Source organism: Capra hircus, chromosome 4, assembly GCF_001704415.2.
Source record: "Capra hircus breed San Clemente chromosome 4, ASM170441v1, whole genome shotgun sequence".
NCBI lineage: Eukaryota > Metazoa > Chordata > Mammalia > Artiodactyla > Bovidae > Capra > Capra hircus.
The window spans coordinates 16522374-16548285 of NC_030811.1; the positions used below are offsets into that span (position 1 = coordinate 16522374).

Here is a 25912-nt window from a genome sequence, read left to right on the forward strand (position 1 = left end):
AAGGACAGGAAACCCTCGCCTGCTGCAGTCCATGGAATCAGAAAGAGTCAGACACTACTGAGCGATTAAACAACACATGGGGCACACGGGCTTTGTAGCAGCCAGAACTGAAGCGTCTTCTCCAGAAGAATCTGAGTGCTCACAAGTGTATCCTGGTATCTCTGGACTAATGCTTCAACCCTCAGGAACCACCACCAAGTAGCAAAGCATTCTGGGAGCTGACCCTTCTCCCCTGTGCCCATCTTTTAACCTTGTGGCCCAGCCAACCTCCCACTGGGGCATCTCCTCCCTCCCTCACTTTTGTGCAAATTGATCACAGCTGTGGGGGGCCAGCATTCCTTTCCTCCACCCCCACTGTAATGCGAGCCAGCTGCCAGGGCTCCCTCCTAGAACTTCCTTCAAAAACACTGCCTCTCCTCCAACCAGCAGATGCTCAGTAAGCCTCCACATTAAGTGGCAAGCGAGCCTGAACAGTCATCCTTAGCATCTCTAGAACTGTAGACTGTACTTTGCATGTTCCTAGGAAACCACCAGTCCCAGCAGTGCCCACCCCATGGAAGCTCCTCTAGCCTTTATGGGTCGGGGAATAAAATCTCAACAAACTACACTCAGAATAATCCCTTCTTCTCTCTTCTACCATTTTATTTTTTTTTTAAGATTCAGTTATTTTTTGGGTGTGGTGGGTCTTCGTGGTTATATGGAGGTTTTCTCCAGTTGCGGCAAGCGGAGGCTGCTCTCTCACTGTGGTGTGCCAGCCTCTCGTTGCAGTGGCTTCTCTTGCTGCAGAGCACGGGCTCCAAGGCACACGGGTTTCAGAAGTTGCGGCTCTCGGCTCCAGAGCACAGGCTCGGTAGTTGTGGGTGGCGCACAGGCTTAGTTGCTCTGTGGCATGAAGGATCTTCCCAGACCGGGGATCAAACTGGTGTCCTTTGCATTGCAAGGCGGATTCTTAACCACTGGACCACCAGGGAAGCCCCTCTTCTACCATTTATTTGGAAGGAACAGCTGCCACTTGATGTATTATTTGCAGAATCTGACCTTTCCTTCTAGTGTTTCAAGAGGCAGAATTTTGTTTTAGAATATTGGAGGGAGCTGGAGAATAAGAGGGAGGCAACACTGCCAGCACTGCCTGCCTCTCGGGTGGCTCCTGACCCCCTGTGCTCCACAGGTGCCAGCTAGCAAGGTGGCAGTGGAAACCAGGTGGGAAACATTGGGACCCAGCTGCAACAGCGATCAGACTGTTTAAAAAGCAAGCAAACAAAAAACACTTGTTAGCAGAATCAACAATGGTAGTACCAACCTACATGGCCAACAGGTGACACAGTTGAGTTGTCATTTGTCCCCATTGAGACTGAGTACGCGACTAAACAACAGCAGCGGACTGAGTACCAGTGTCCCTCAGCTCCCTGCATTCCAGTTAAATGAGTGCATTTCTCCTTTCCATGACATCTCTTTACCTGCCCTGTGTATCTAGTGCTGGCATTGCTTATCATTGTGTTCTCTACTTGTTCCAACTACCTTCCCCACCCAGCTGGTTCACACTCACTGCAGCTGAGCCACACACCCTCCCCCTGCCCCCCCTGCCCCCCCCGCCCCCCCCCCGCCGAGCTGAGACACCCCCCACCCCCCACCCCCCACCCCTCCCCCACCAGAGACACAAAGTACAGCAGCAGTGGAGAGAAGGAGAGACTCCCTGCAGACCTGCTCCCTCCAGGGCTGAGGCCAAAAGAAGGCAAAAGGGCAGGAGGCCATTTCTCTGACTTGGTAAAAAAGGAAAGAAAGTTATACAGATTTCTTTTTCTTTTTTAAAAATTTTTAATTGGACTTTGAAAAAAACTTTTTATTTGGGGTTTTTTGGTCATGCCACATGGCATGCGGAATGTTAGTTCTCCAACCAGGGATCACACCCATACCCCCTGCATTGGAAGCTCAAAGCCTGAACCACTGGACCTTTGGGGAAGTCTCCAGACTTGTTTTTCTATTGCAGTAATCAAGAAAAACCCAAAGGCTCCTGGCTATGCCTTTTCGTGCCTCCATTCATCAGTCTGTTTCTCTCTACCTTCTCCCATCTGCAGGACTCCTCCCTCCCCACCCTGCCCTCACCCTGAATGCGGAAGCTACCCCTCTTTTAGCCTGGGGTTCATTGTTGTTCAGTTGCTCAGGAGCACCTGCCTCTTTGTGACCCTGTGGACTGAAGCACGCCAGGCTTCCCTGTCCATCACCATCTCCCGGAGTTCTAAAATCGCTTCCAGGTCTAAAATTCTGTGCTTCTGTAACTTCCCCAGAGTCAGAAATGCTTAAACCACACCTGTGAAATGTAAATACACTCTTAAACAGGAGTGCTGCATTTTTATTCTCCTTCAGTGACTTGACTAACGTGCTAACTTGCTTCAGTCCTGTCCTATTCTTTGTGATCCTGTGAACTGTGGCCGGTCAGGCTCCTCTGTCCATGAGATTGTACAGGCAAGAATAATGGAATGGGTTGCCAGTCTCTCCTCCAGGGGATCTTCCCGCCTCAGGGAATGAACCCAAGTTTCTTACGTCTCTTGCATTGGTAGGCAGGTTCTTCACCACCAGTGCCACTTGGGGAGCCCATGACTAAAAAAGTGAGAATCTCAGAAACTTGCTGAAGGGACTGTGGATGGCAGAGTCCACGACCTACAGCATTGCATGATCCATTCTTTCTCCAAGTGATATTTGGGAGCTTAATAACAAATGTGCTATAAAAAGAGGTGGATTTCATACTCAAGGCTTCCTTCAGGAAATTCCTTCTTAGGGTCTCTTTTAAAGAACTCCCACTAGCCACTTGGAAGTGAAAGCCAACATCCCAGTAAAAGGTGTAACATATCAAAATTCCAGCTCAACCATCACTTTCTACCCACTCCCCACCGCACCTCACCCCCAGCTCTCTAGTCAAAATCATTGGCTTCCAAGCCTTTTTACTACAGTCCACAATTAGAAATACATTTTATATTCAGACCTAATATACACCCCACATAATACATGCATATAGTTATTTACAGTTGGGGGAAAATGCATCATACTCTTATTTTCTATTACATTCTTTTTGTTGTAGTTGTTTTTGATGCTGATCACAACCCACTGAAACTATTTCAGGACCCCCAGTAGGGTGCAAATTATAGTCTGCAAAACCTTTCTCTACACACGACTATTCTTGCTTACATTATGATGTCCTTCTAGTTTTCTAAGTCATGACCCATAGTGCTTGAGCAGATCAGCTTTGTAGACTGGCCACACACAAATACAGCTTAGTCCTAAAAACTCGAAGTTTTAGAACAAAGTAAATTCAGCACATTCAGTGATCTATAAATCAAGGAAGTTAAACGTAAATGATCAGCAATTCGCTAAAAGTATCAGCATTCTTGACTTATCTGGTAGAAAGTGATGCCTTAAGAAATAAAGCTCCTATGCTTTTGAAGACAGTTTTTTAAAACTCTTTACGTTTATTGAATCCAGAGAGAAAACAATGATTTACAGAATGGGAAAAAAAAAAAAGTGTGTGTCATGTCTGAATGCCTTAGGATTTAATTTAGCATAATGGATAGGGTTTACCTACAGGGTTAAAACCTACATTTGCTAATATTTTTATAGTATAACCTATAGTATAGTATAACTATTTATATAGTATAAATGTAACAATATTTCAGTTGTGGAAAGAGGCTGTTAATAGTTATTAAAGAGCAAATGGTGACAATAGTTACAGCCTCAGAGTGCTATTGAGAGGTGTCTGTTGTTGTTCAGTTGCTAAATGGCATTCAAGAAGATCTTTTAAAAGGCAGAAGTCACTTCACTGCACACTGCTGGCTGAATTATTAATGTTGCTCTCTTGGTATAAGTCTGAACTTTAGTCTGTCTCACTCTTACTCAGCTAAGAAAGAAGGCATTATAGTGATAACAAACAAAATGTTGGGGTAGCATCTTTCTCATTTTGAGGGTGATCATTTGAAAGAAAACATAAGTCCAAGTATCGGTGAAATATGTGGCTGCTCCACTGCTGAGAGGTATCTCATGACTCCAGTGAGTATCAGGAGATTGATTATTTGCTAAGAGAGAGAACAGGACGATCAGGAGACATACTGGTAAATGGACAGGGTTCAGCATGGCTCTTATTAGGTTGGGCTTCCTTAGTGGCCCAACTGGTAAAGAATCCGCCTGTGATGCGGGAGACCTGGGTTCGATCCCTGGGTTGGGTAGATCCCCTGGAGAAGGGAACGGCTACCAGCTCCAGTATTCTGGCCTGGAGAATTCCATGGACTGATAGACCATGGGTTCGCCAAGAGTCAGACGCGGCTGAACGGCTTTCACTTTCACTTATTAGGTTAGGAGGCCCCAAATGGAAGCAGGATCAAAAGGAGGGCTAGTGCATATGTTAAAGATGTCTCAGGAGGAGCTAGATTCAGAGGAATCTACATGATTTGGGGAGGGTTGCTTTTTTATTGCAGTAAAGTATACATAACCATAAATGTTACCATTTTAATCATCTTTAAGTGTTTAATTCAGGGATATTTAGCACATTCACAGTGCTTGCAGCTGTCACTACTCTCCATTTCCAGAGCTTTTTCATCATCTCAACTGTAATTCTGTCCTGTTTAAGCAACAGTGTGCCCTTTCCCTTCCTCTAGCCCCTGCTAACTTCCCTTCTACTCTGTCTCGACGCATTTCCTGATTCTAACCCCCTCGTGTAACTGGAATCATACAGTACGTGTCTCGTTCTGCCTGGCTGAGTTCACTTGCTAGCTAGTATCTTTTAGTCCACTTCTTTTCTTCTTAAGTAAACCAGAGCTAAGTGACTTTCTTTTTGATGGGCTCAAGAAAGTTTTATGGCAACGAGATTATGGGTGTGCGGCATCACGGGAACGCAGTCAAGGCGCATTCATCCATTCAGAACTCAGCTTCCTTGCAGCTTGGCGTGGAGAGAGCACAGCTGAGAAACAGGGCGAACATTCAGAAGGTGTCCTAACAGATGCGGTGCTGGTTACCGGGAACCGAAGATGACCTGGTATACTCTTGGGCGAATCCACTGGGCCCTCACTTTGGTTTACTCTTGCGTTAGACACTTCAAACAAGCTTCTAGAGTTTCCAACCCCATAGCACTTTAGAAACAGCATATCAGGATGAGAGGAGAGGGGAACCGCTGGGAGCAGGCTCAGTTAGTGCTAAGGAGCGATTTCGAGGAAGAGAAAGTCTGCTCTCAGCATCTCGGAAGCTGCAGCTCCGCAGAAATGGTGTAAAAGCGATGCTCCCGGGTAATCCACCCGTTCATTCCACAAACCGAGCACAAACGCAAGCACGGAGCAAAGCCTTGTGGATCCCACACAATTGTCAGGCCCGGCCTTCGCCAGTACAAGGCTACACTGTGATCATCCTGCTTTAAGAGGGACCGAGTCTGTCTCTCAACGTTGTTATTTTTCTGTGTTTTGAATTCTGGGCAAGCAGTGTATGAATTTCGCTTTTACACAACCGAGCCATTTGGAGCGGACGGCTGCACCTGAACACTGAAGGACCACCCTGTCTCCCCTAACCACACCTAGGTGTTCGCACTTGGCGGAGAGAACGTGGGTTCCAAGCCAAAGCCTCTTCACTAAGGAGCACCCACGGGCAAGGAGGCTTTCGCTGTCTGGGGGTTTTCTGCGGCTGGGGGAGGGGAGAGGGCTGGCGTGTGAACCCTTCTCTCTGGCGTCTTCGTGGAGGCGGCCCACCCTCCTGAAGCGGCCCTTCCTCCTCTCTCTCCCACCGCAGCACCCTGTCCACGTGCTGCCACGCAGTGGTGGCGGCCATCTACCCCTTCGCCTGGCAGCACACCTACATCCCTGTGCTGCCACCCGCCATGATCGACATCGTGTGCTCGCCAACGCCCTTCCTCATCGGGCTGCTCACCAGCTCGCTGCCGCTGCTCAGGGAGCTGCCGCTGGAGGAGGTAAGCTCCCTGTCGGGGAAAGGGTAGGGGGAAGGGGCTGCCTGCGGCTCTGCCAGCAGGCAGGGTCAGGGGAGCAGCGGGACCCCACGGCTTTATGAGTCAGCACCCTCCTGCCAAGTCACCTTCAGCAGAACCTCTTGACTGCAGACTCAGTTTCCCCTCTAAATGAACCTACAGCCGTGGACACCCATTGAGAAGGGCTGCAGTCAACTATTTGTTGCTGTCTTTGAGTCGTGTCCCGCTCTTTGCGACCCCATGGACCACTGTCCTTGGGATTTCCCAGGCAAGAATACTGGAGTGGGCTGCCATTTCCTTCTCCACGGGATCTTCCCAATCCATGGATGGAAAGCTGTGTCTCCTGCATGGGCAGGTGGATTCTTTACCTCTGAGCCACCAGGAAAGCCCAACCAACGATTTACTCGATTTTAATACACCTAGTCGGTAAAGAGCCATCTGCCCTATCCTACCCCCGTCCACCCCTCTGTCATGGGAAGAAAGCACACGAAGAGCTCATGGTAACTGGAAATCATCTTTGGGCCAATAACAAAGTCTTGAGAAGGACTGTGTTCCTATAAGTAGGTCGTTTTTCGTATCAGTTAAAAAGGCAATAAGCTAAATGTGTTCAGTGATTTGAGTTCTGGATCCAAATGAGAAAAGCCCTGCTTAGCATCTCTGTGATTATTGAGTCCCAGCGCCTTCCTCTAAATGGTTTCTGTCTCCAGTACTGAGAGCTTCCAGCAGTCAGAGCAGAACCGTGGGGACTAAGTGATGCTGCACAGAACAGCCAGGCCTGAACCCTCCCGGTGTCCCGAAATGCAGCTCCTCTAATTGCCCAGGTGGTCCTGCAGTCCTGTTAAAGATTAACCAGCAGACTCAGGTCTTTGAGTGTGTGTTTGTGAACTGCAGAGGGTTTTCCTGGGTGCCCTGTGAGCCTGCAGATGGCTCAGTTCCACCCCCCAGGAGAGGGTCTGAGAAGGAAGGACAGCCCCTTTCAGCTCCCGGCCCCTGTGCTAGAGCCCATGGTTCCTGCTGTCGTGGAAACACGGCGGGCACCCAGGCCCCCTGCTCGTCCTCCATCATAGCCAGCGGTGCACACTGTGTGATCCCGTGAGTGGCCGCCTCCCTAAGTTTTGTGCCCTAGGCCCTTCACTTACCCCTCCCTAGTTGTGGCCCCGGGTCTCAGCCTCACTCTGAGGAAGGAGGACGAAAGTGCTTTACCTGAAAGCCTTGACTCATGGAAGCCCAGCACCTACAGCTTGGCTTTCTGTCCCATTGGGTCATCCTCTGGGTCTCTCCCCTTTTATCCCATTAAGAGAAATGACAAGACTAAGTGGGTAACTGGGAGGTAAGGGGAGGCCTGGCAGAGGTGGCACAATCCAGTGGAATGGGAACAAGCTGGGGCTCTAGCCGCTCTCTGTCTTAGTGACCCACCCACTAAAAAACAGTCGGAGCAGCTCTGCCTTAGCCAGTCCAGAAACAGGGCAGGAAGTCCAGCCTTTGGCCCACACGTATCCTAGCCTGTGGTTACAGTGTTGAAAGCATGCATGTCTGGAAAGCTTTTTCCCCGCCTCCCCCTTCATCATCTGTGGCTTCAGTGGCAATGTCAGGAAACCACAATTGGCCCACTCCACCCCCACCCAGCTGCCTCTCTGGGTGCCAAGAAGGAAGAAGGCTAACAGTCCATCTCTAAATTCTGGAAGCCCTCCCTGCTAACAGTAACAGTCCCTTTCCCTCACCTCATAGGTCCTAGTGGTCGACCTCGTCAACAATCGGTTCCTCAGACAGGTGAGTAAGAAGCAACCCAGCTTCCACCCACTGCTTGCTCTGTTTGCACCTCTTTGATGTTTAGAGCTCACCTTTCCAGCTCTGTGGTGGGCCTGGAATCGCAAAGCAGGCCAGCAGGCTGGGGCAGTCCCCGGCCAGGGCTTGAGTGAGGACAGGACAGAAGGCAGGGGCCAAAGAAGAGGGGTTTGGTTTACAAAGGATTGATTCCCATGGGCTTTGTCACAAAATGGTTTGCTGACAGAATCTTTGTATAGGTTATAACTGTAGACACTTAACCTTTTTCAACATGCCTTTAAATATTTGACAACAAACTTCATGATATAATATGAAGTGGAAAAATCAGGGTAAAAATCATGTACATTACTTTGCTGATCATTTTTTTTTTAAAGGATAGAAATGAGGGGAAAAAATACATATATATAGAAACAGAGAAAGGAAAACTCACCAAAACATCAATTCTGGTTGTCTTAGAGTGGGAGACTGAAAAGGAGACAGATGATGAGCAATTTTAGATTGTTTTAATATTTTCATACATTTTCTAGAATGGTCATAAACTACTTTCGTTATCAGAGAATGAGGGTTGGGTGCAGTTCAGTCCCTGGTGGGGGAACCCAAATGCCCCGAGGCACGGCCAAATAAATAAACCTGAGGTGGCCACTGAAAAGATATCATGATAATGCTGTTCTTTATCATTGGTTCCATCTGCTTTCACTTTCCAAGGGCGCTCTGGGTAGGCCCTTCCGCACGGCCCTCCTGCTCTGAGACCCAGATCAGAAAGCCAGATTTCAGTCATACTGGTCATCTGCCCTGACCAGAGCCCCCTGATAAGAATTAGCCACCTTGTGGGGTGGAGCACTGGGAAACATTTATTGAGTAGCCACTTAGGTGCAGGAACTTGCACAAGTTAATTGTGTTGCATTTAATTCCTCCAGCCTTCCTGAGCTTTTATTGACATAGAACATATTTAAATTTAAGACATACAACATGATGATTTGACACAGGTATACATTGAGAAATTAGAACCACAAGACAATTAGTTAATCCCTCCATCCCCTCACATAATTACCTGTGTATGGGGGGATAACACTTACGGTTTACTCTCTTAACAGCTTTTAAGTATACTTTACCTATAGTCACCAAACTAGACATTAGATTCCTCAGAATTTACTCGTTTTATAGCTGGAAATTTGTGCCCTTTGAGCAACATTTCCCCTTTTCCTCACCCCTCGCCCCTGATAACCACCTCTCCACTCTCTTTTTATGAGTTCAGTTTTTTAACTAATTTTTTGAGTTCAGTATTTTAGATTCCACATATACGTGAGAACAGACAGTATTTATTTTTTGCTGTCTGGCCTACCTCACTTAGCATTATGTCTTCAAGGTCTACCGGAGTAGTCACAAAAGCAGTGTGTCTTCTTTATGGCTGAGTAATATTCCATTGTGCATGCATATGTGTGCATATGTGTACGTGCATTCTCCCATTTAGGAGGCTGCCTGTTTTGGTGATTGATCGTTTTACTGTGCAGAAGCTTTTCAGTGTGGACTCTAACTTGCTAATTCTTGCTTTTGTGGCTTGTGCTTTTGGTGTCATATCCCCGAAAATCGTTGCCAAGATCAGTGTCAAATAGCTTTTCACCTGTATTTTCTTCCAGCAGTTTTACAGTTTCTGGTCTTACATTTAAGTCTGTAATCCATTTTTTTTTAATGCACATAATCTGGGGGAGAGGTACAGGATAGGGGTTCAATTTCATTCCTTCGTATATGTATGTCTAGTTTTTCCAGTACCATTTAGGTAAGCAACCACCCTTTTCCCAGTGAATATTCAGTTCCCTTGTCAGATATTAGTTGAGCGTATATGAATGGGTTTATTTCTGGCCTCTCAATTCTGTTCTGTTTATCTTGTTGTTCAGCCGCTCAGTCGTGTCCAGCTCTTTGCAACCCCATGGCCTATAGCACGCCAGGCTTCCCTGTCCTCCCCTGTTTGTCTGTGTTTCTGTTTTTATGCCAGTTGATGCTGGGAAAGATTGAAGGCAGAAGGAGGAAAGGACAACAGAGGATAAGATGGGTAGATAGCATTACCAATTCAATGGACGTGAGTTTGAGCAAGCTCCAGGAGAGGGCAGGGGAGGACAGGGAAGCCTGGCATGATGCAGTCCATGGCGTTGCAAAGAGTTGGACAGGACTGAGCAACTGAACCGCAATAACACCCATACTGGTCTTCATTACTGTAGCTCCATGATGAAGTTTGAAATCAGGAATTAGGATGCCTCCAGCTTTCCTAAGATTGTTTTGGCTAGTCAGTCTTTTATGGTTCCATACACATTTTAGGATTTTTTTTTTTTTCTATTTCTGTGAAAAACATCATTAGAATGTTCATAGGAATTTGCATGCAATCTATAGATGGCTTTGAGTAGCACAAACATTTTAACTATTTATTCTTTCAATCCATGAACATAGAATATCTTTCCATTTATTTTATATCTTCTTCAGTGTCATTCATCGCCATCTTATTTGTTGCATTTAATTTTCACAGTGAGGTAACCCGTTTTACCAAGCAGGGAAGCTGAGGCTCCTGTAGCTTGTTAAGAGTGGAATCAAGACTCAAGCCTCTGGTTTGAAGTTGTGTTCTTTCCACTAAACCAGGAACCGTGCTGGGCCTGCCCTGCAGAATCTGCTGTCCTTCTGGCCGGGGTGCAGCCACTGTCCTGGGAAAAGCTGAGACAATGACTCCCATTTTTTCTGCTTTACAGATGGATGATGAGGACTCCATTCTGCCCCGGAAGCTTCAGGTAGCCCTGGAACACATTCTGGAGCAGAGGAATGACCTGGCTAGTGAGCAGGATGATGGGCCCCCAGACGGCAAGCGAGGTAAATGCTCAGGCACCTCCCAGACTCCCCCCGCCTCCATCCTTGGAGTCAGGGAGCAATGAACTATGGCCATGTCCACTTGACATGGGGTTAAGTCGGAAAATGGGCAGCGAGGTGTACAAGGCTGGCACTCATCCCCTTCAGCAGCGAGTTATAGGAAAAACCTTTCCCACCCCACCCCCAGTTTAGCTCTAAAAAATCTGTTTAAAGGTAGGGAAGAAATGACAGGCTCACTGTGGGGAACGTCTTTCATGGATCATCTCAGTCGGCCTTCCAGGGACCTGGAATAGCATCCTTGTCTTATCTGACTGGTTCGTCCCAGAGGCTCTGCCTCCGCCCTCAGCGGTCCTGGTCCTCCCCTGCTCTGCTCAGGCCCTGAGTCCAGCCCCTTGAACGAGGTGGTGTCTGAAGCCTTTGTCCGCTTCTTCGTGGAGATCGTGGGCCACTACTCGCTGTTCCTGACGGCGGGCGAGCGCGAGGAGAGGACCCTGCAGCTGCAGCGAGAGGCCTTCCGCAAAGCCGTCTCCTCCAAGAGCCTCCGCCGGTTCCTGGAAGTCTTCATGGAGACCCAGACGTTCCGGGGCTTCATCCAGGAGCGGGAGCTGCGCCGGCAGGATGCCAAAGGTCGGGGGTGTCGCTTTCCCTCTGCTCCCCACGCCCAGAACCCCACTCCTGGTTCCCCTGCGAGTTCTCCTCTGTCCTCGTCTCCCCAGCTTGACCAGACTCTCACAGACACCCTTTCCCTCCTCTCTCGGTGGTGTCTCTCCTCCGTCTCCTCTTGTCCCTTCTGCCCTCCTTCCTCACCCTCTCCCCTCAGCCCTGGGGCTGGACAGAGGAGGAGAAGCTGGCCCGCACCCTCCGCTCCATGTGCCGCCACCGACGCCCAGCGAGCTGGCCGCAGCGAAGGAGGACAGCAGAGACCCCCCTCCCCGGCCTAGGGAGCCCAAGGGCCCTCTGTCCACATACCCCCCCGACCCCCGTCCTCTGCTCCTCAGGTTCTCCTTGTCTCCCTCAGTGTCCCTGTCCCTGGGTTCCATCACACCTCTAGAGATCAGGATCGGGAAGTGTGTGGAAGAGTATGAAACCATTCCTGTCTTTTTCTTCCATGCTCTTTAAATCCTTTGGGGAATCTGAAGGCTAGAAATATCAGGAAAGGCTGCCCCAGGTGGGACCTAGGCCAGAGGACCGGAGAGACAGATAGATAATTAACCCTGAGGAGAGGCCACCCAGTGACAAGGGTCGGGGGTACGGGAGCAGCTGGCCCAGGCCTGGGTGTCCTCTGGTGCCACGATCGCAGACCCTGAGCTAAGGCAGCAAAGCTCCACATCCCCAGAGCTCTGTGCAGTGCAGAAAGGGGGGCTGTCGTACTTCAGATGATTCTGATGAGGGTATCTGGAGAGACAAGAGAAGGTGGGTTAGAGCTTAGGAGGAGGCACACGACTCCTGATGAAAGAATTCACTAGAAGGCCTCCCGAGTACACCCACGGATCACTGTTTGATAGAAGATCAGGGGGAGATGAAGACAGTAGCCTGAGGCTCCAGCCCTGGGTGAGAACTGAAGGTCCCTGCCCGATGAGGTGACCCGCCTGCCCCGCCCTCCTGAGTCCCTAGACAGGAGCCAGGCTCCCAGGAGGCAGGCCACTTGGCCAGGGGCCCTCTTACGGAGATCTCAAGGAGACAGGAAGGGCCAGGACTGTCTGGTTCTTCTCTGAAACCACGGGCCTGACACAGTGCAGGTGCTTGGAAGGTGTTCGTCGAGGAAAAACAGGACTTCACGTACGAGCTAGCTTTACAGCTTTCCAAAGACAGTTACTGCACAAGGCTGGGCAATTATAAGGTCAGGAAAAAAACCCTTTTAAATCTTACAATTCAGAGCGTGTTTATAGAGCAGCTCCGTCTCAGCTTCTCTTGTCTGCAGCAGTAAGGAAACGAACACGTGTAGAAGCACCGAGAGAAGGAGCTAAACTGGTTAGGATTTCTCTTGTCAACAGGTCTATTTGAGGTCCGAGCCCAGGAGTACCTGGAAACACTCCCCAGCGGAGAACACAGCGGTGTCAACAAGTTCCTGAAGGGACTAGGTGAGGCCCAGGGGTCTGGGTTCCCGGCAGCAGCCCCCGGGGCCACGGGGTCTTGGCCAGTTTCTGCCACTGGGGCCGGGCTCATGACGCTGACCTCTGAGGCCCCACTGGGCCCAGTTGGCATCTTACCACCCTCCTGTCCTGCCCTGTCCCCGGAGCGGAAGCTAAGGACACACGGCCCTCTCCCTACCCTCCTGGGCCCTGACGGCATTGCTCTTCTTTCAGTCTTACCTCCCACAGCTTCAGTCTTTTGGGGAGTGGGGCTTAGAAATATGATGAATGGAACCAGAGAAGGGGGCCTGGAGGTAGAGACCTGGGCCAGTCTCCAGATGATGCTGAATAGTGGAAATGTAAAAATTTCAGTAAGGACTGCAGTTTAACCAGGCAAAAAAGGCCCTTACTAGGAAATGGAGGAGGAGAAGAAAGCAAAAAGCATGAGAGAGGGAGGGAGCAAGCCCCAGTGAGGAAGAGCTGCGGTGAGGCCGGCCCCGCTTAGAGCCTCACCCGGGGGGCTGGTGCCTGGGAAGGGACCACCGACCTCCTGCAAGGCTGGGCCTGCGTTTGTCCCCCTCAGGGCTCCCAGGGAGGCGTGACAGTCCGTGCTTCCTGTGTCATCATTTCAGAAGCAACTGACAGCCTGCAGCTCTGACAGTCTTCCCTTCAAAAGATCCCTGTTCACAGGGGAGGCGCATGAGGAGAGCAGGGGGCACGCAGGCAGGGGGATCCCCCCCAACTTCTCCTGGGCCCTGGGGTGAAGCTCGGGGGCGGTGTGGGAGCCCCAGCTGTCCACACCACAGCTGGTGTGAAAAGGGCAGGATTTTAACTCGGCTCCTCTGTCTGCCTGGTGCAATGTTCTCGTTTTCTTTTTTAGGCAATAAAATGAAGTTTCTCCACAAGAAATAGCCCTCAACCCAGAATCCAGGGAAAACTTCCTCCCAGGGCAACCACGTCTTAAAAACAGTCCTGGCAGTCTTCCTGAGAAGCCGGTCCTTGGTTGTCCCAGGTGCTGGGATGAAGGCCTGGATGGTTTCCGCCCACCCCTGGGGTGTCCTCAGGGACAGGACCCCAGAGCTGCGGGCAGGCAGCTTCTTCAGAACAGCATTGGACATGGGACCTGGGACCAGGCACGTTCAGAGGGATTGTTTTGGTTTGTTGGATTCGGGGCGTTTGTTTATTTTTTTTTAATCTTAGATATTAAAAAAGAAGAAGAAGAAACGTGTTTGGGTTTTCTTTTTATTACGCCAAGGCTAAGACAGCTGTCGTGTCCTGTGTCATGAACCTTTCCTGGGTTCATCCTGCCTGGTAGCTCATGCTGGAGCCAAGGGGAGGAGACTGGGAAGGAGCTGCCCCCAGGGACTTGGAACCGAGATGCTCCCCGGGGCAGAACTGGGGACAGATTGGGGGGTCAAGGGAGAGACACCGTGGCAACACCCGCGGGCACTGCAGACCCCACGCCGCGGGTGTCAGGGCGGGAGTCCTCTCTGGGAAGGGATTGCAGGGAGTGGAGTGCGGTCTGTGCTGGAAAGGAGGACGGGACAGCAGCAGGATCTGGTTTCCTGGGTTGAACAGCTCTTTCAGCCCGGCCGGTGACGCCACCTGCTGGCCGAGCCCGCTTGTCGTCACGTCACCAACGCCTGTGGTCCCAAATGGTCCTGATTCTCCTGGACGGCCTCTTTTCCCTCAGAGGCTGCAGAGCGCGCCCCTGCCCGGGATTCCACCACTTCTACAGGTATACACAAAAAGAGGCTCTCTCTTCGTAAGATGTTAATAAAATATTCTTAGGGCCCTAAAGTTTATGATGCTGCTCACCTTAAAGTCCGCAACCCACGGCCATTCCTATTTTACTGCAGATTTTCTCATCTCGTGTAGGGCCCAGAACAGCATGTGTAGTCGTACACGCCACACATGTAGGATGAATGGAGGGGCTTCTGTTGTCATCAAGAAGCAGCATCAACGTTGGGTACATACATGATCGAATGAACTTACAAAAGGGAAAGAGACTCACAGACTTAGAGACCGAACCTATGGTTGCTGGGAGAGGTGGGGGAGAGATTGGGGGGAAGGGACAGTTAGGGAGCTGGAGACAGACGTGTACACACTGCTATATTTAAAGTGGATAACCAAGAAGGCCCTACTGTACGGCACAGAGAACGCTGCTCAGTGTTATGTGGCAGCCTGGGTGGAGGGGAGTTTGGGGGAGAATGGCTGCGTGTTTATGCATGGCTGAGTCCTTTCACTGTTCACCTGAAGCTATCATGTCTTTGTTAATCGGCTATACCCCAACACAAAATAAAAAGTGAGAAAAAAAGGAGCATCAAAACTTTTTACAGCGAGGGGAGGAAGCAGGAGGCGTGGGAGAAGGCTGCACTCCAGGGGGCGCCATCCTGCCCCAGTGGGAAGAGAGCCTTGGGCAACACAGGCACGCTCTCAAAGCAGGCCTCGGGCCTCCCCCGCCGGCAACCCACTGCCTAGTAACCCACCAGGCGGGTTCCCTCTGGGTGGCACCAGGAACCCTACGAAAACACGCAAAAGGAGTGTGCTCTGACCCTGGCAATGACCCTGGGGCCTGGGCTGCCCGGCAGAGGTTCTTGACCTTTAAGGAGATGGGAGCAAAGAGTCTTCCGAGAAAAGGACAAGAGGAAAATGAGGAGAGGTCAACCTTTCACCCCGTACTAGGGGTTCTTAGCTAAAGTCATGGTCCACCAAATTGTATCCAAGATTTGGTGTGTCCATTCGTTTTGGGGGCAAGAATCCATAGTTTACATCAGATCTGAAAGGGTCCAAGGCCCCCCAAAAGGATAGGAACATAACAATTACCTAGGTGTATAGATATGTATGGTTGGGGGTTGGGGAAGACTGAAAGAGAATCTCTGGGTGTGGGGACTCAGGAATTTGTAACAAGCGCCTCAGATTAGTTTATTAACACCAATATTCTGCCCAAAGATGATCACTTCCTTAATATTTTGGTATATACTTTCTTTTCTAACTTATTTCATATTATACTGTTTACTCAACACCTCTCAATGAGTAAATATACACTTTTGTCAACATTTCCAATGGCTATGTAATATTCTGTTTTGCAGATATGATAAATATTATGTTAACCAACCTTCTCATGCATGCAAGATATTTCCAATTTTTAATATCATAAAGAGCATTGAGAAAAGCACCTTTGTAAAAGTTTCTTAGTACATATGCCTTGCTTTCAATTTTAAAGATTATTTCTTTACTTATTTTTGTCTGTGCTGGGTCTTTGTTGCTGCGCGGACTTTTCTCTAGTTGCGGCAAGCAAGGACTGCTCTCTAGCTGTGGTGCGCGGGCTTCTTGTTGCAGCCGTTTCTCTTGTCGCAGAGCATGAACTCTGGAGCACAGGCTCAGTAGCTGCGGTACACAGGTTTAGTTGCTCCGTGGCCTGTGGGATCTTCCGGACCAGGGATCAAACCCTGTCTGTGTCTCCTGCATTGGTAGGTGGATTCTTTATCACTGAGCCACCAGGGAAGCCCCTATTTTCATTTTTGCTTAAAGTAAATATATCTACAGAAAAGGGCTCAGATCATGAATACACAGCCTGGCAAACTTTCACAAAGGACCACATCCATGTACCGAGTCCAGGAGCAGAACATGACCGGAGGCAGCTCACCTTACCAACATCCCTCCCACCCTACTCGGCATAAGTTCAAACTAAATCAGCTAAGGAAGTGCCTTCATTTTGCAAAGTGGTAATTGAGGATGGGGAGCATCAGAAACCAGAGACAAAAATAGGATTGTGATTCCCTGCTCACAGTCTAGGGCAGACCTTGGACGGAAAATGCTATTTGGGTTTAGAAACCAAGTGTGACCAAGAAGCATGGGTGTGTTAGAACATGGCCACTCCACCTTTTCATCTTACCTCACACCAACAGTCTGTCCAAGAACCAAGTCCTCTGATTCCATTTTAAAAATTAAGAAAAAAGCCTCATACATTTTCCAAGGAGAATGCGTATTTAGAAGCATTCCATTATCATGTTTCAATTCAGGGTCAATCACATGTCATGAAAACCAGCTGGAGCAGGACTTCTGGGTGGGTTCCATTGCTGTAGACTATCCAGGACACTAGTGGGCAAGGGAAGGGATGCGTGGGAGCAGGTGTGGCTGGCATGTCTTGGTAACTGGCCGGAGATAGGGAATCTGAAAGAGAAGGCAGCTGTCACCACTGCCGAGACAAGGGAGAGTGAGTTCTTAGAAATTTTCATACAAACCTTTTCTCACGCAGACCAAGAACCATGAGAAGATCTGTTATTTGTTATTTCTTTTTGCCCATTACTACGTTCAGTTCAGGCTTCCCAGGTACCACTAGCGGTAAAGAACCCACCTGCCGATGCAGGAGACGTGGGTCGATCCCAGGGTTGGGAAGATCCCCTGGAGGAGGGCATGGTAACCCACTCCAGTGTTCTTGTCTGGAGAATCCCATGGACAGAGGAGCCTGGTGGGCTACAGCCCATGGGGTCACACAGAGTTGGACATGACTGAAGCCACTTTGCATGCATGCATGCACACATGTTCAGTTCATCATGTGTGTTATTTGATCACTTGAATGTAAGCATCATGAGGGAAGGGACTGTGTCCATCACGTTCAATGCTAAATTCCCAGAGCCTAAAATCAGTGCCTGGCACAGAGTCATCTCTCAGTAAATGTTTGCTCACCAAAGCAACAATTCGCACAGTAGTACTAAGGTGGGACTGTACTGACTCTGCTGCAGGCAGCAAGCTCAGCAGAGATGCATGGGTACCCCTCCAAGTCAAAGGAGTACTTCATCAGGAGACATCAGCCAGCTCCTGACTGTAACAGCCACTTCCGGTAGCTCAGATATCTTGTTTTCAGCACAAGCACCAAGCTCCTAGGAGACCACATTAATAATCAGAAGGTTGCTTGGTGAGTAGGAAAGCAGAGCAAAGGTGTTGGAAAGCCTTCAGGGATATCTCCCGTGGAGGGGAGGAGAGCCCAACAGACTTCCCTGTCTCACAGAGGGTCTGTTCCCCTGGACATTTCCCCTGCCCCGGCCCCTGCCCTCCGTTTTTTTTCTTTGTTTTATTTTACTGGGGGGAAATTCACGTAACACAGAAGTCCATTCATCACTCGATGGATACTTGGGTTTTTTCCACCTTTTGGCTATTGTGAATAGTTCTGCAACAAACATGTGTTCATGTATTTGTTCGGGCTTCCCAGGTGGTGCTAGTGGTAAAGAAGCTGCCTGCCAATGCAGGAGATGTAAGAGACACAGTTTTAATCCCCGGGTCAGGAAACCCCCTGGAGGAGGGCTTGGCAACCCACTCCAGTATTTGGGCCTGGAGAATTCCACCGAGGAGCCTGGCAGGCTACAGTCCATAGGGTCGCAGAGTCGGACACAACTGAAACAACTTACTGCACACGCACACGTGTATTTGTGTGAATAGTGGGCTGAGTTGTTCGTGCTCAATTGTGTCTGACTGTGTAACCCCATGGGCTGCAGCCCTCCAGGCTGCCCTGTCCATGGGATTCTTCAGGCAAGAACACTGGAGTGGATTGTCATTTCCTCTTCCAGGGGATCTTCCTGACCCAGGATGGAATTCACATCAACTGTGTCTTCTGCCCTGGCAGGCAGATTCTTTACCACGGAGCCACCTGGGAAGCCCATTGGTTTGAGTACCTGTTTTCAATTTCTTTAAGTATATACCTACGAATGGAATCGCCAAGTCATAGGTTAATATCTATATTTAAATTTTTGAAGCACCATCAAAGTGTTTTCCACAGAGGTTACAGGATTTTATACTCCTGCCCACAAGGTATGAGGGGTGCCACTTTTCCTATGTTCCCTCCCTTTCTTCAGACAGATTCCAGCTTTCTTAACTCCATCCATCACCTTCCAGCCATACCTCTCAGAGGGGATCCCATGTTTCTCAGGGGTGATTGGCATCACCTGCATCAGATCCACCTGGGATATTAAGTACAGGTTCTTGGAATCCACCTTGACTTATCTGGGACTAAAGCCCTAGAGCCCTTGATTAGCTGCAAGTTTCCCAAATATCTTTAAGTACTTCCAGGTCTCTGTCTTAGATGATTCGCTTCTTTAGGTGACCCATCTCCTCCCTTATATGTAAATTATCCTGTAAGTTTCACTGACAGAGAGTAATCTTAGGGCCAAGTTTTGAAATTAAGACTTTTGCACGCATGGCCCAAGTTCAGTATTACATAAGAGCTGAAATGCTTTAAAGAACAAAAATATTGATGAAAGCTTACAACAGTCCACAAACCTGGTAAATTCAGGTTGTGTATTTTTTTGGGGGGGTGGGGGTGCAGTGGTAAAGAATCCACTTGTCAATGCAGGAGACCCAGGTTCAATCTCTGGGTCGTGAAGATCCCCTGGAGAAGGAAATGGCAACCCACTCCAGTATTCTTGCCTGGAGAACCCCAAGGACAGAGGAGTCTGATGGGCTACAGTCCACGGGGCCGCAAAGAGTTGGACACGACAGCATGCACATTAATCACCTTGCCTAGGCTTAAAAGCAAACCCACTGCGGTACAGGTTAGACCCCCGAAAAACTCCTGAGGCGAGATGGCTGCGGGAGTGAACTCAGAGGAGGGCAAGGCAGGCGGAAGCTGGAGCCTCAGCTCAGAGTTCAGGGGGGTTGATATGAACTGAGAGTTCAGACTTGGCTGCTTGGGACGGGCTGGAACAGGCAGAGGAGGAAGGAGAGATTCCTGGCTGAGCAAAGGTTAGTAAGGAGAGCAATAGGCAGGTGAGAAGGGCCGCTTAATTGCTGGCGCCTGTCAAGGCCAATTAACTTCCCTCCCTGGCTTGTCCAGCAGCCACGCCTCACCCCCACCCAGCTGTTGCACTGGGTTGTGCTGCCAGCCTGTAACTTCTTCCAGGCTACAGTGAGCAGAGGCCTGCTGCCAACCTCCCTGACACTGGGCCAGGGAGCCGTCTCACCTTTGATCAACGCTGGGCTCCCTACCTGCCCCTCTGACTCTCCTTGCCCTCAGCCTTCACCCCTCCTCGCCTGACCATAATTCTGGAGCCCACAGTTCAGTAGTCCTGCCACCAAACCTCACCACAGGTTGTCCTTCCCACCACGGAGCTAATTCCCTGACCTGCACGGGCGGAATGTGGGCTGAGTTGTTTTTCTGGCAGATTCAGGCGGACCCACCTTTGCTCTCATGGCCCCTGGACAGGTGTGAAAGGGCTTCTTATCCGAAGGGGCTCTGGGTGGCAGCAGACCTGACAAGCCAGGGGGCAGCTGACGTGGGTCCTGAGAAGGGCAGGGCCTGGCCAGCTGACAGCTGCCCTGGGCGACCGGAGCCCCAGTGGTTCCCAGGCTGAGGACGCTTTTCTCCCCTCTCTGCCCTGGTTTATCCAGCCTGGGAAAGCTCTGGGCGGGAGCTGAGGTGGCACACAGCCCTGCCAAGGCCAAGCCAGGGTCAGCCAAGCTAGGGTGACTCACAGGGTCAGGGGTCGGTGCCTTCCCAGCAGCGTGGGGTCTGTGGGCTCTGCATCCTTGGTTCTATCCACCAAATGGCCCCGCAAGGCTGGTCAAGCCTCACTTTGTGTGGAGATGGAGCTGTGGAAGCAGAGGGCTGTCGAAAGCCCCCTCTCTCGAGATGGGGACATTTGCCTTCTGGGGGTATGGGGAGGGTACGGGCCCTGCCATACTGAGGGGGACTGACTCTGTCGTGCACGTCAAAATGTTGCTGTTTAAAAACAGAAAGCAGGTGATTGCACAACGATGTGAATGTACTTAACGCTGCTGAACTGTAAACTTAAAAATGATTAAAAACTATCAGATTTTATGTCATGTGCCTGCTGTCTTAGAAAAACAATAAAAAAGCCCATAGCAATAACTTTGCAATGCATTTATATTCAGTGCAATTAAATTAACCTCAATGGTAAAGAATCCACCTGCTAATGCAGAAGACCTGGGTTCAGTCCCTGAGTTGGGAAGGTCTCCTGGAGAAGGACATGGCAACCCACTCCAGTATTCTTGCTTGGGAAATCCCATGGACAGAGGAGCCTGGTGGGCGACAGTCCATGGGGTCGCAAACAGTCAAACATGACTGAGCCGCTAAACAACAACAAATATATTATCCAAGGGCTTCCCAGGCGTTGCCGTGGTAAAGAATCCGCCTGCAACGCAGGAGATGCAAGAGACGCAGGTTTGATCCCTGGGTCGGGAAGATCCCCTGGAGAAGGAAATAGCAACCCGCTCCAGTATTCTTGCCTGGGAAATTCCATGGACAAAAGAGCCTGGCCAGCTACAGTCCATAGAACTGCAGAGAGTCAGACATGACCGAGCACACACATGTATCATCCACACAGTATTTCCACAGGATAAGCACCGACTTCTTCCTCTATGCAGTTGTTTCCTTTCACCCTCCAGAGACTGATCCTGGGAACACTTTCTAAGTCTACGTGGGAAAGAAATACTGTTGTTGTTAATGTTTAGTCGCTAAGCTGTGTCTGACTGTTTTGCGACCCCATGAACTGTAGCTCACCGGGCTCCTCTGTCCGTGGGATTCTCCAGGCAAGAATACTGGACTGGGTTGCCATTTCCTTCTCCAGGGGATCTTCCTGACCCAGGGATGGAACCTGTGTCTCCTGCCTGACAGGCAAATAGATTCTTTACCACTGAGCTACCTGGGAAGCCCAGGATAGTAATATATGTTCTTCTTAAAACTTTGAGTTCTTACCATCGCAGGACGGATCCAGGAGATGGTGAAGGAGCCCTTTAATGCCTTCCTCAGAAGTGTGGGGATGACAAATGGAGGCTGAGGACAAAGCCAAGTGCATGTGGTCTGCATGGCCCAGCAGAATTTTGCTAACCCTGATCTTCCCTCCTTCCTCTGCTTTCTAGAAGGCAGTCCCTCCTCCTTCCTTTCTCAGCCTTAGAGCTCCACCTTCCCTCGGCCCAGAGATAAGCTCTCTCAGAGAATCAGGCTGTGGTGATAACTGTTTAGGGAGTCACCCCCACAAAGCATGTTTAACCGCTGACTCTTAAGCTATAACCCCACAGGTGTGGATTCCAGAGCTGAGACCACTGCTTGGTGAGGGGGGAAGATGTCATTGGTGCTGGGGGGAGGGGTCTGTCCTGAATGTCACCACCACCCCCACCTCTGGGGACATTGCCATCCCAGCATGGTCTCCATCATGCCTGCCTCACCAAGCAGCTTCCCAACACCCACACCTGCCAAAGTCTGAGGCCACACAGTTTGCCTGGGTGCCCCGTACAGATGCCGACGGCCTTCAGGGCAGCCCTGAAACCTCCTCACTAGAAGTCGAGTGTGGGAGAGGGTCTGAGCCCTCCCGAAGCCCTGCTCCTCCTTTGCAGCATCACCCAAGCTGCTGCCCACAGCAGGTGAAGAGAGGGGCAAGCTCTTGAAGTGATGAGAGAATGTTCTGGAATTAGACAGTGGTGATGGTTACGCAACTAATAGAGTCGCAGCAACTTTGCGACTATATTACAAACCACCGGATTGTACCCTTACTTTTATTATTTATTTATTGTTAGGTTGCAGCTTGCAGCTTGAAGGGTCTTAGTTCCCCGAGCAAGGATGGAACATGTGTCCCCTGCATTCAAAGTGCAAAGTCTTAACCACTGGACCGCTAGGGAAGTCCCCGGAGGGTACACTTTAATCATTAAAAAGATTAATTTTTGTTTCATTTAAAATAAATAAGACCAAAAAAAAAGCGAACTTTGTAGTATGTGAACTATATTTCAATTAAAGTAAAAGACGACACCAGCCACTGGGGGACAAAGGAGAGTAAGCTTGGTGTATGGGTAAGCTGAGCCTGCAGCCACCCCAGGTTACAGGACCCAAGGGGCTGCAGAAATTAGGAACAGCGCCGCTCACACCCCATCATCAGGAGAGAGAACCCCTCCTCCACCATCTTAGTGTTCGGCTCTGGTAGTGGGTGACTTCTGTCACAGCAACTCCTGTGACCAGTAACATAATTACCGCAGAGTCTTACTAACAATTCCCCCATACGCTGCTCATTAGGCTTGTTTTCAGGATTCCCTGGCGGGCCAATGGCTAGGACTCGGCACTTACACTGCAGAGGACCTAGGTTCAACCCCTGGTAGCGGAACTAAGAACACACAAGCCACAAGCTGGGCAGAGCAGCCAAAAAAATATTTACAAAGAGAAAGAGAAGCTATTTTCACTACAGCAGCTAATAGCATCATCTCCTCTGACCCTTCGCTCCCTGCTTTACTTCGTGTTCTGCACACCAAACTCCCAGCAGTATCTCCCAGAGGGATCCTCCTCCCAGAGACTCATCAACTGGCTGGATCCGGACTTCAAACAGTTCACTGAATCTTGGCCCTGAAATAAAACCTGAAACAGCTCGAACATTCTGTCCTGGACCACACCCCACACTTCCACAGGCCCTCACTGTTTTATATTTTTTATTGGAGCATAATTGCTTTACAGCACTGTGTTAGTTTCTGCTGCACAGTGGAAATCAGCCGTAAGTGTATCTGTATCGCCTCCCTCCCACACCCCTATCCCACCCCTTCAGGTTGTCACAGAACACTAGGGTGGGCTCCGGGCTACACAGCGGCTTCCCACTAGCTACCTATTTTACACATGATAATGTATACATGAACCCACTCCAGTATTCTTGCCTGGAGAATCCCCATGGACAGAGGTGTCTGGTGGTCTACAGTCCACGGGGTTGCAAAGAATCTGCTAAGCACAGGAAAAACACAGTGTATACATGTCGATCCTCATCTCCCAGTTCGTCCCATCCTCCCCTTCCCCACCTGTGTCCACAGCCCCGTCCTCTGCGTCTGTCTCTATTCCTGCCCTGCAAATATGTCCATCCGTACCATTTTCCTAGATGCCACATATATGCATTAACATATGATATGGCATCTGTCTTTCTCTGTCTGACTTACTTCATTTATGATCATCTTTAAATCCATGTATGTTGGAATTCCATGCATGGAATTTCGGTCCTCTGAGCAGATCTGCAGGTCTCCTGTTGAAGAAGCTAACCCATTCCTTCCAAATACAGGCTTCCAAACACAGGCCGTTTGGCTGCCTCTACCTCCCCAAAGATTACATTCATTTGTGGCTGAGGGGACTTCCCAGGTGGTGCTAGTGGTAAAGAAGCTGCCTGCCAAAGAAAGAGATGTAAGAGACTTTGTAATAGTTTGATCCCTGGGTTGGGAAGATCCCCTGAAGGAGCGCATGACAACCCGCTTCAGTATTCTTGTCTGGGAAATCCTATGGACAGAGGAGCCTGGCAGGCCACAAACCACGGGGTCGCAAAGGGTCAGACACAACTGAGCAACTGAGTGCATGTCCACATAATCAGTAAAGGATTCAGTTCAGTTCAGTCGCTCAGTCATGTCCGACTCTTTGTGACCCCATGAATCACAGCACGCCAGGCCTCCCTGTCCATCACCAACTCCCAGAGTTCACTCAGACTCAGGTCCATCGAGTCAGTGATGCCATCCAGCCATCTCACCCTCTGTGGTCCTCTTCTCCTCCTGCCCCCAATCCCTCCCAGCATAAGAATCTTTTCCAATGAGTCAACTCTTCACAAGAGCTGGCCAAAGTACTGGAGCTTCAGCTTCAGCATCATTCCCTCCAAGGAAATCCCAGGGCTGATCTCCTTTAGAATGGACTGGTTGGATCTCCTTGCAGTCCAAGGGACTCTCAAGAGTTTTCTCCAACGTCACAGTTCAAAAGCATCAATTCTTCTAGGACCTAAAATATATAAATAGCCCCTAGGAATCAATAAGAAAAGGCAAACAATCTAGCAGAAAAACAGGCAAAAGAAAAGCATAAATAGGCAAAAGAAGCAGAAATACAAATGTTCTATAAACAGATGAAAGTGTTTTCAAATACAATATTAATCAGAAAAATACACATTCAAACCACTACATGTTACCATTGCCAACCTCACAGATGATCAAAAGTTCAAGTCAGACAATTTTTTTACTTGAAATGTAACTCACTTCACATACTGTACCATTTGCCCTTTTCAAGTACAGACTTTGGTGGTTTTTAGCACAAAGTTGTACAACTATCAGCACTGTTTAACTCCAGAACACTTTGATCACTGGAGAAAGATTACATCTTTTTTAAACTGCTGAGGGCAGCAGCTTGGGCCATAGCCTGGAGTAAGAACAGGGACTTGGGAGCATTCAGTTTCTCTGGGATATACAGTTTAAAATGTAAGAATGTGGAGCAGCAGGATATGACAGGACTAAATAGTATCGACCCTGAAAAACTGACATTACCAAGTAATGGATTACCAATGACCCAGTAATTCCACTCCTGAGCACTATTGTTGTTTAGTCACTAAGTCGTGTCTGACTCTTTGCGACCGCAAGGACTGTGGCCCACCAGGCTCCCCTTGTCCATGGGATTTCCAGACAAGAATACTGGAATGGGTTGCCATTCCCTTCTCCAGGGGATCTTGCAGACCCAGGACTGAACCCGCGACTCCCGCATTGGCAGGCAGATTCTTTACCACTGAGCCAGCCGGGAAGCCCACCCCTAAGCATACACCCAACAAAACACAGGCACGTGTGCATCAAAAGACACGCACGGGAATATTCAGAGCAGCAGCATTTGTAATAGACAAAAACTGGAGGCAATGAAATGTTCACCAGCTGTAAAATGGGCTGGCCCTGCAATGGGACACTATGCTACAGAGAAAGTGAAAGTCGCCCAGCCGTGTCCAGCTCTTTGCAACCCCATGGGCTATACGGTCCATGGTATTCTCCAGGCCGGAAGACAGGAGCAGGCAGCCTTTCTCTTCTCCAGAAGATCTTCCCAATCCAGGGATCGAACCCAGGTCTCCCACATTGCAGGCAGACACTTTATCGTCTGAGCTACCAGGGAAGCCCTCAAATGCAACAGTGAAAAACCCATAAACTATGCCATGTGCATCAATACAGAGTAATCTCACAAGTACAAGATAAAGCAGCAAGAAACAGAGGATATGAGTTAGATTCCACTTAAATAGAATTTTAAAACAGGCAAACCTAGTAGTGTGCTATTTAGGAATCCATGTGTAGGTAAAAACAAATGTAAAGAAAACCAAAGGAAAGATTAATACAAGATTGAGGAGAATGAGTTGCTTAGGATCAGGATGTGTTACAGAAGAAGCACACAGGATGGAGAGGGGATAAACTGGAGCTTGGAATTGACACATACATGCTACTAAATGTAAAATAGGTAGCTAGGAGCTTCCCTAGAGGTCCAGTGGCTACG

General features: G+C 49.4%; 1 protein-coding gene across 4 annotated transcripts in view; it reads left to right on the forward strand.

Annotated features, from left to right (window-relative positions):
• DENND2A (DENN domain containing 2A) overlaps positions 1-13884 on the forward strand; it is a 98234-nt gene extending 84350 nt beyond the window's left edge. For all 4 annotated transcript variants that reach the window (XM_018046863.1, XM_018046864.1, XM_018046861.1 and 1 more), the window contains exons 14-19: positions 5761-5938; positions 7682-7723; positions 10474-10591; positions 10964-11215; positions 12583-12669; positions 13541-13884. In XM_018046863.1, the coding sequence (XP_017902352.1) occupies positions 5761-5938; positions 7682-7723; positions 10474-10591; positions 10964-11215; positions 12583-12669; positions 13541-13572 (709 nt within the window). In that variant the 3' untranslated portion in view covers positions 13573-13884. The remainder of the gene's footprint in view (positions 1-5760; positions 5939-7681; positions 7724-10473; positions 10592-10963; positions 11216-12582; positions 12670-13540) is intronic.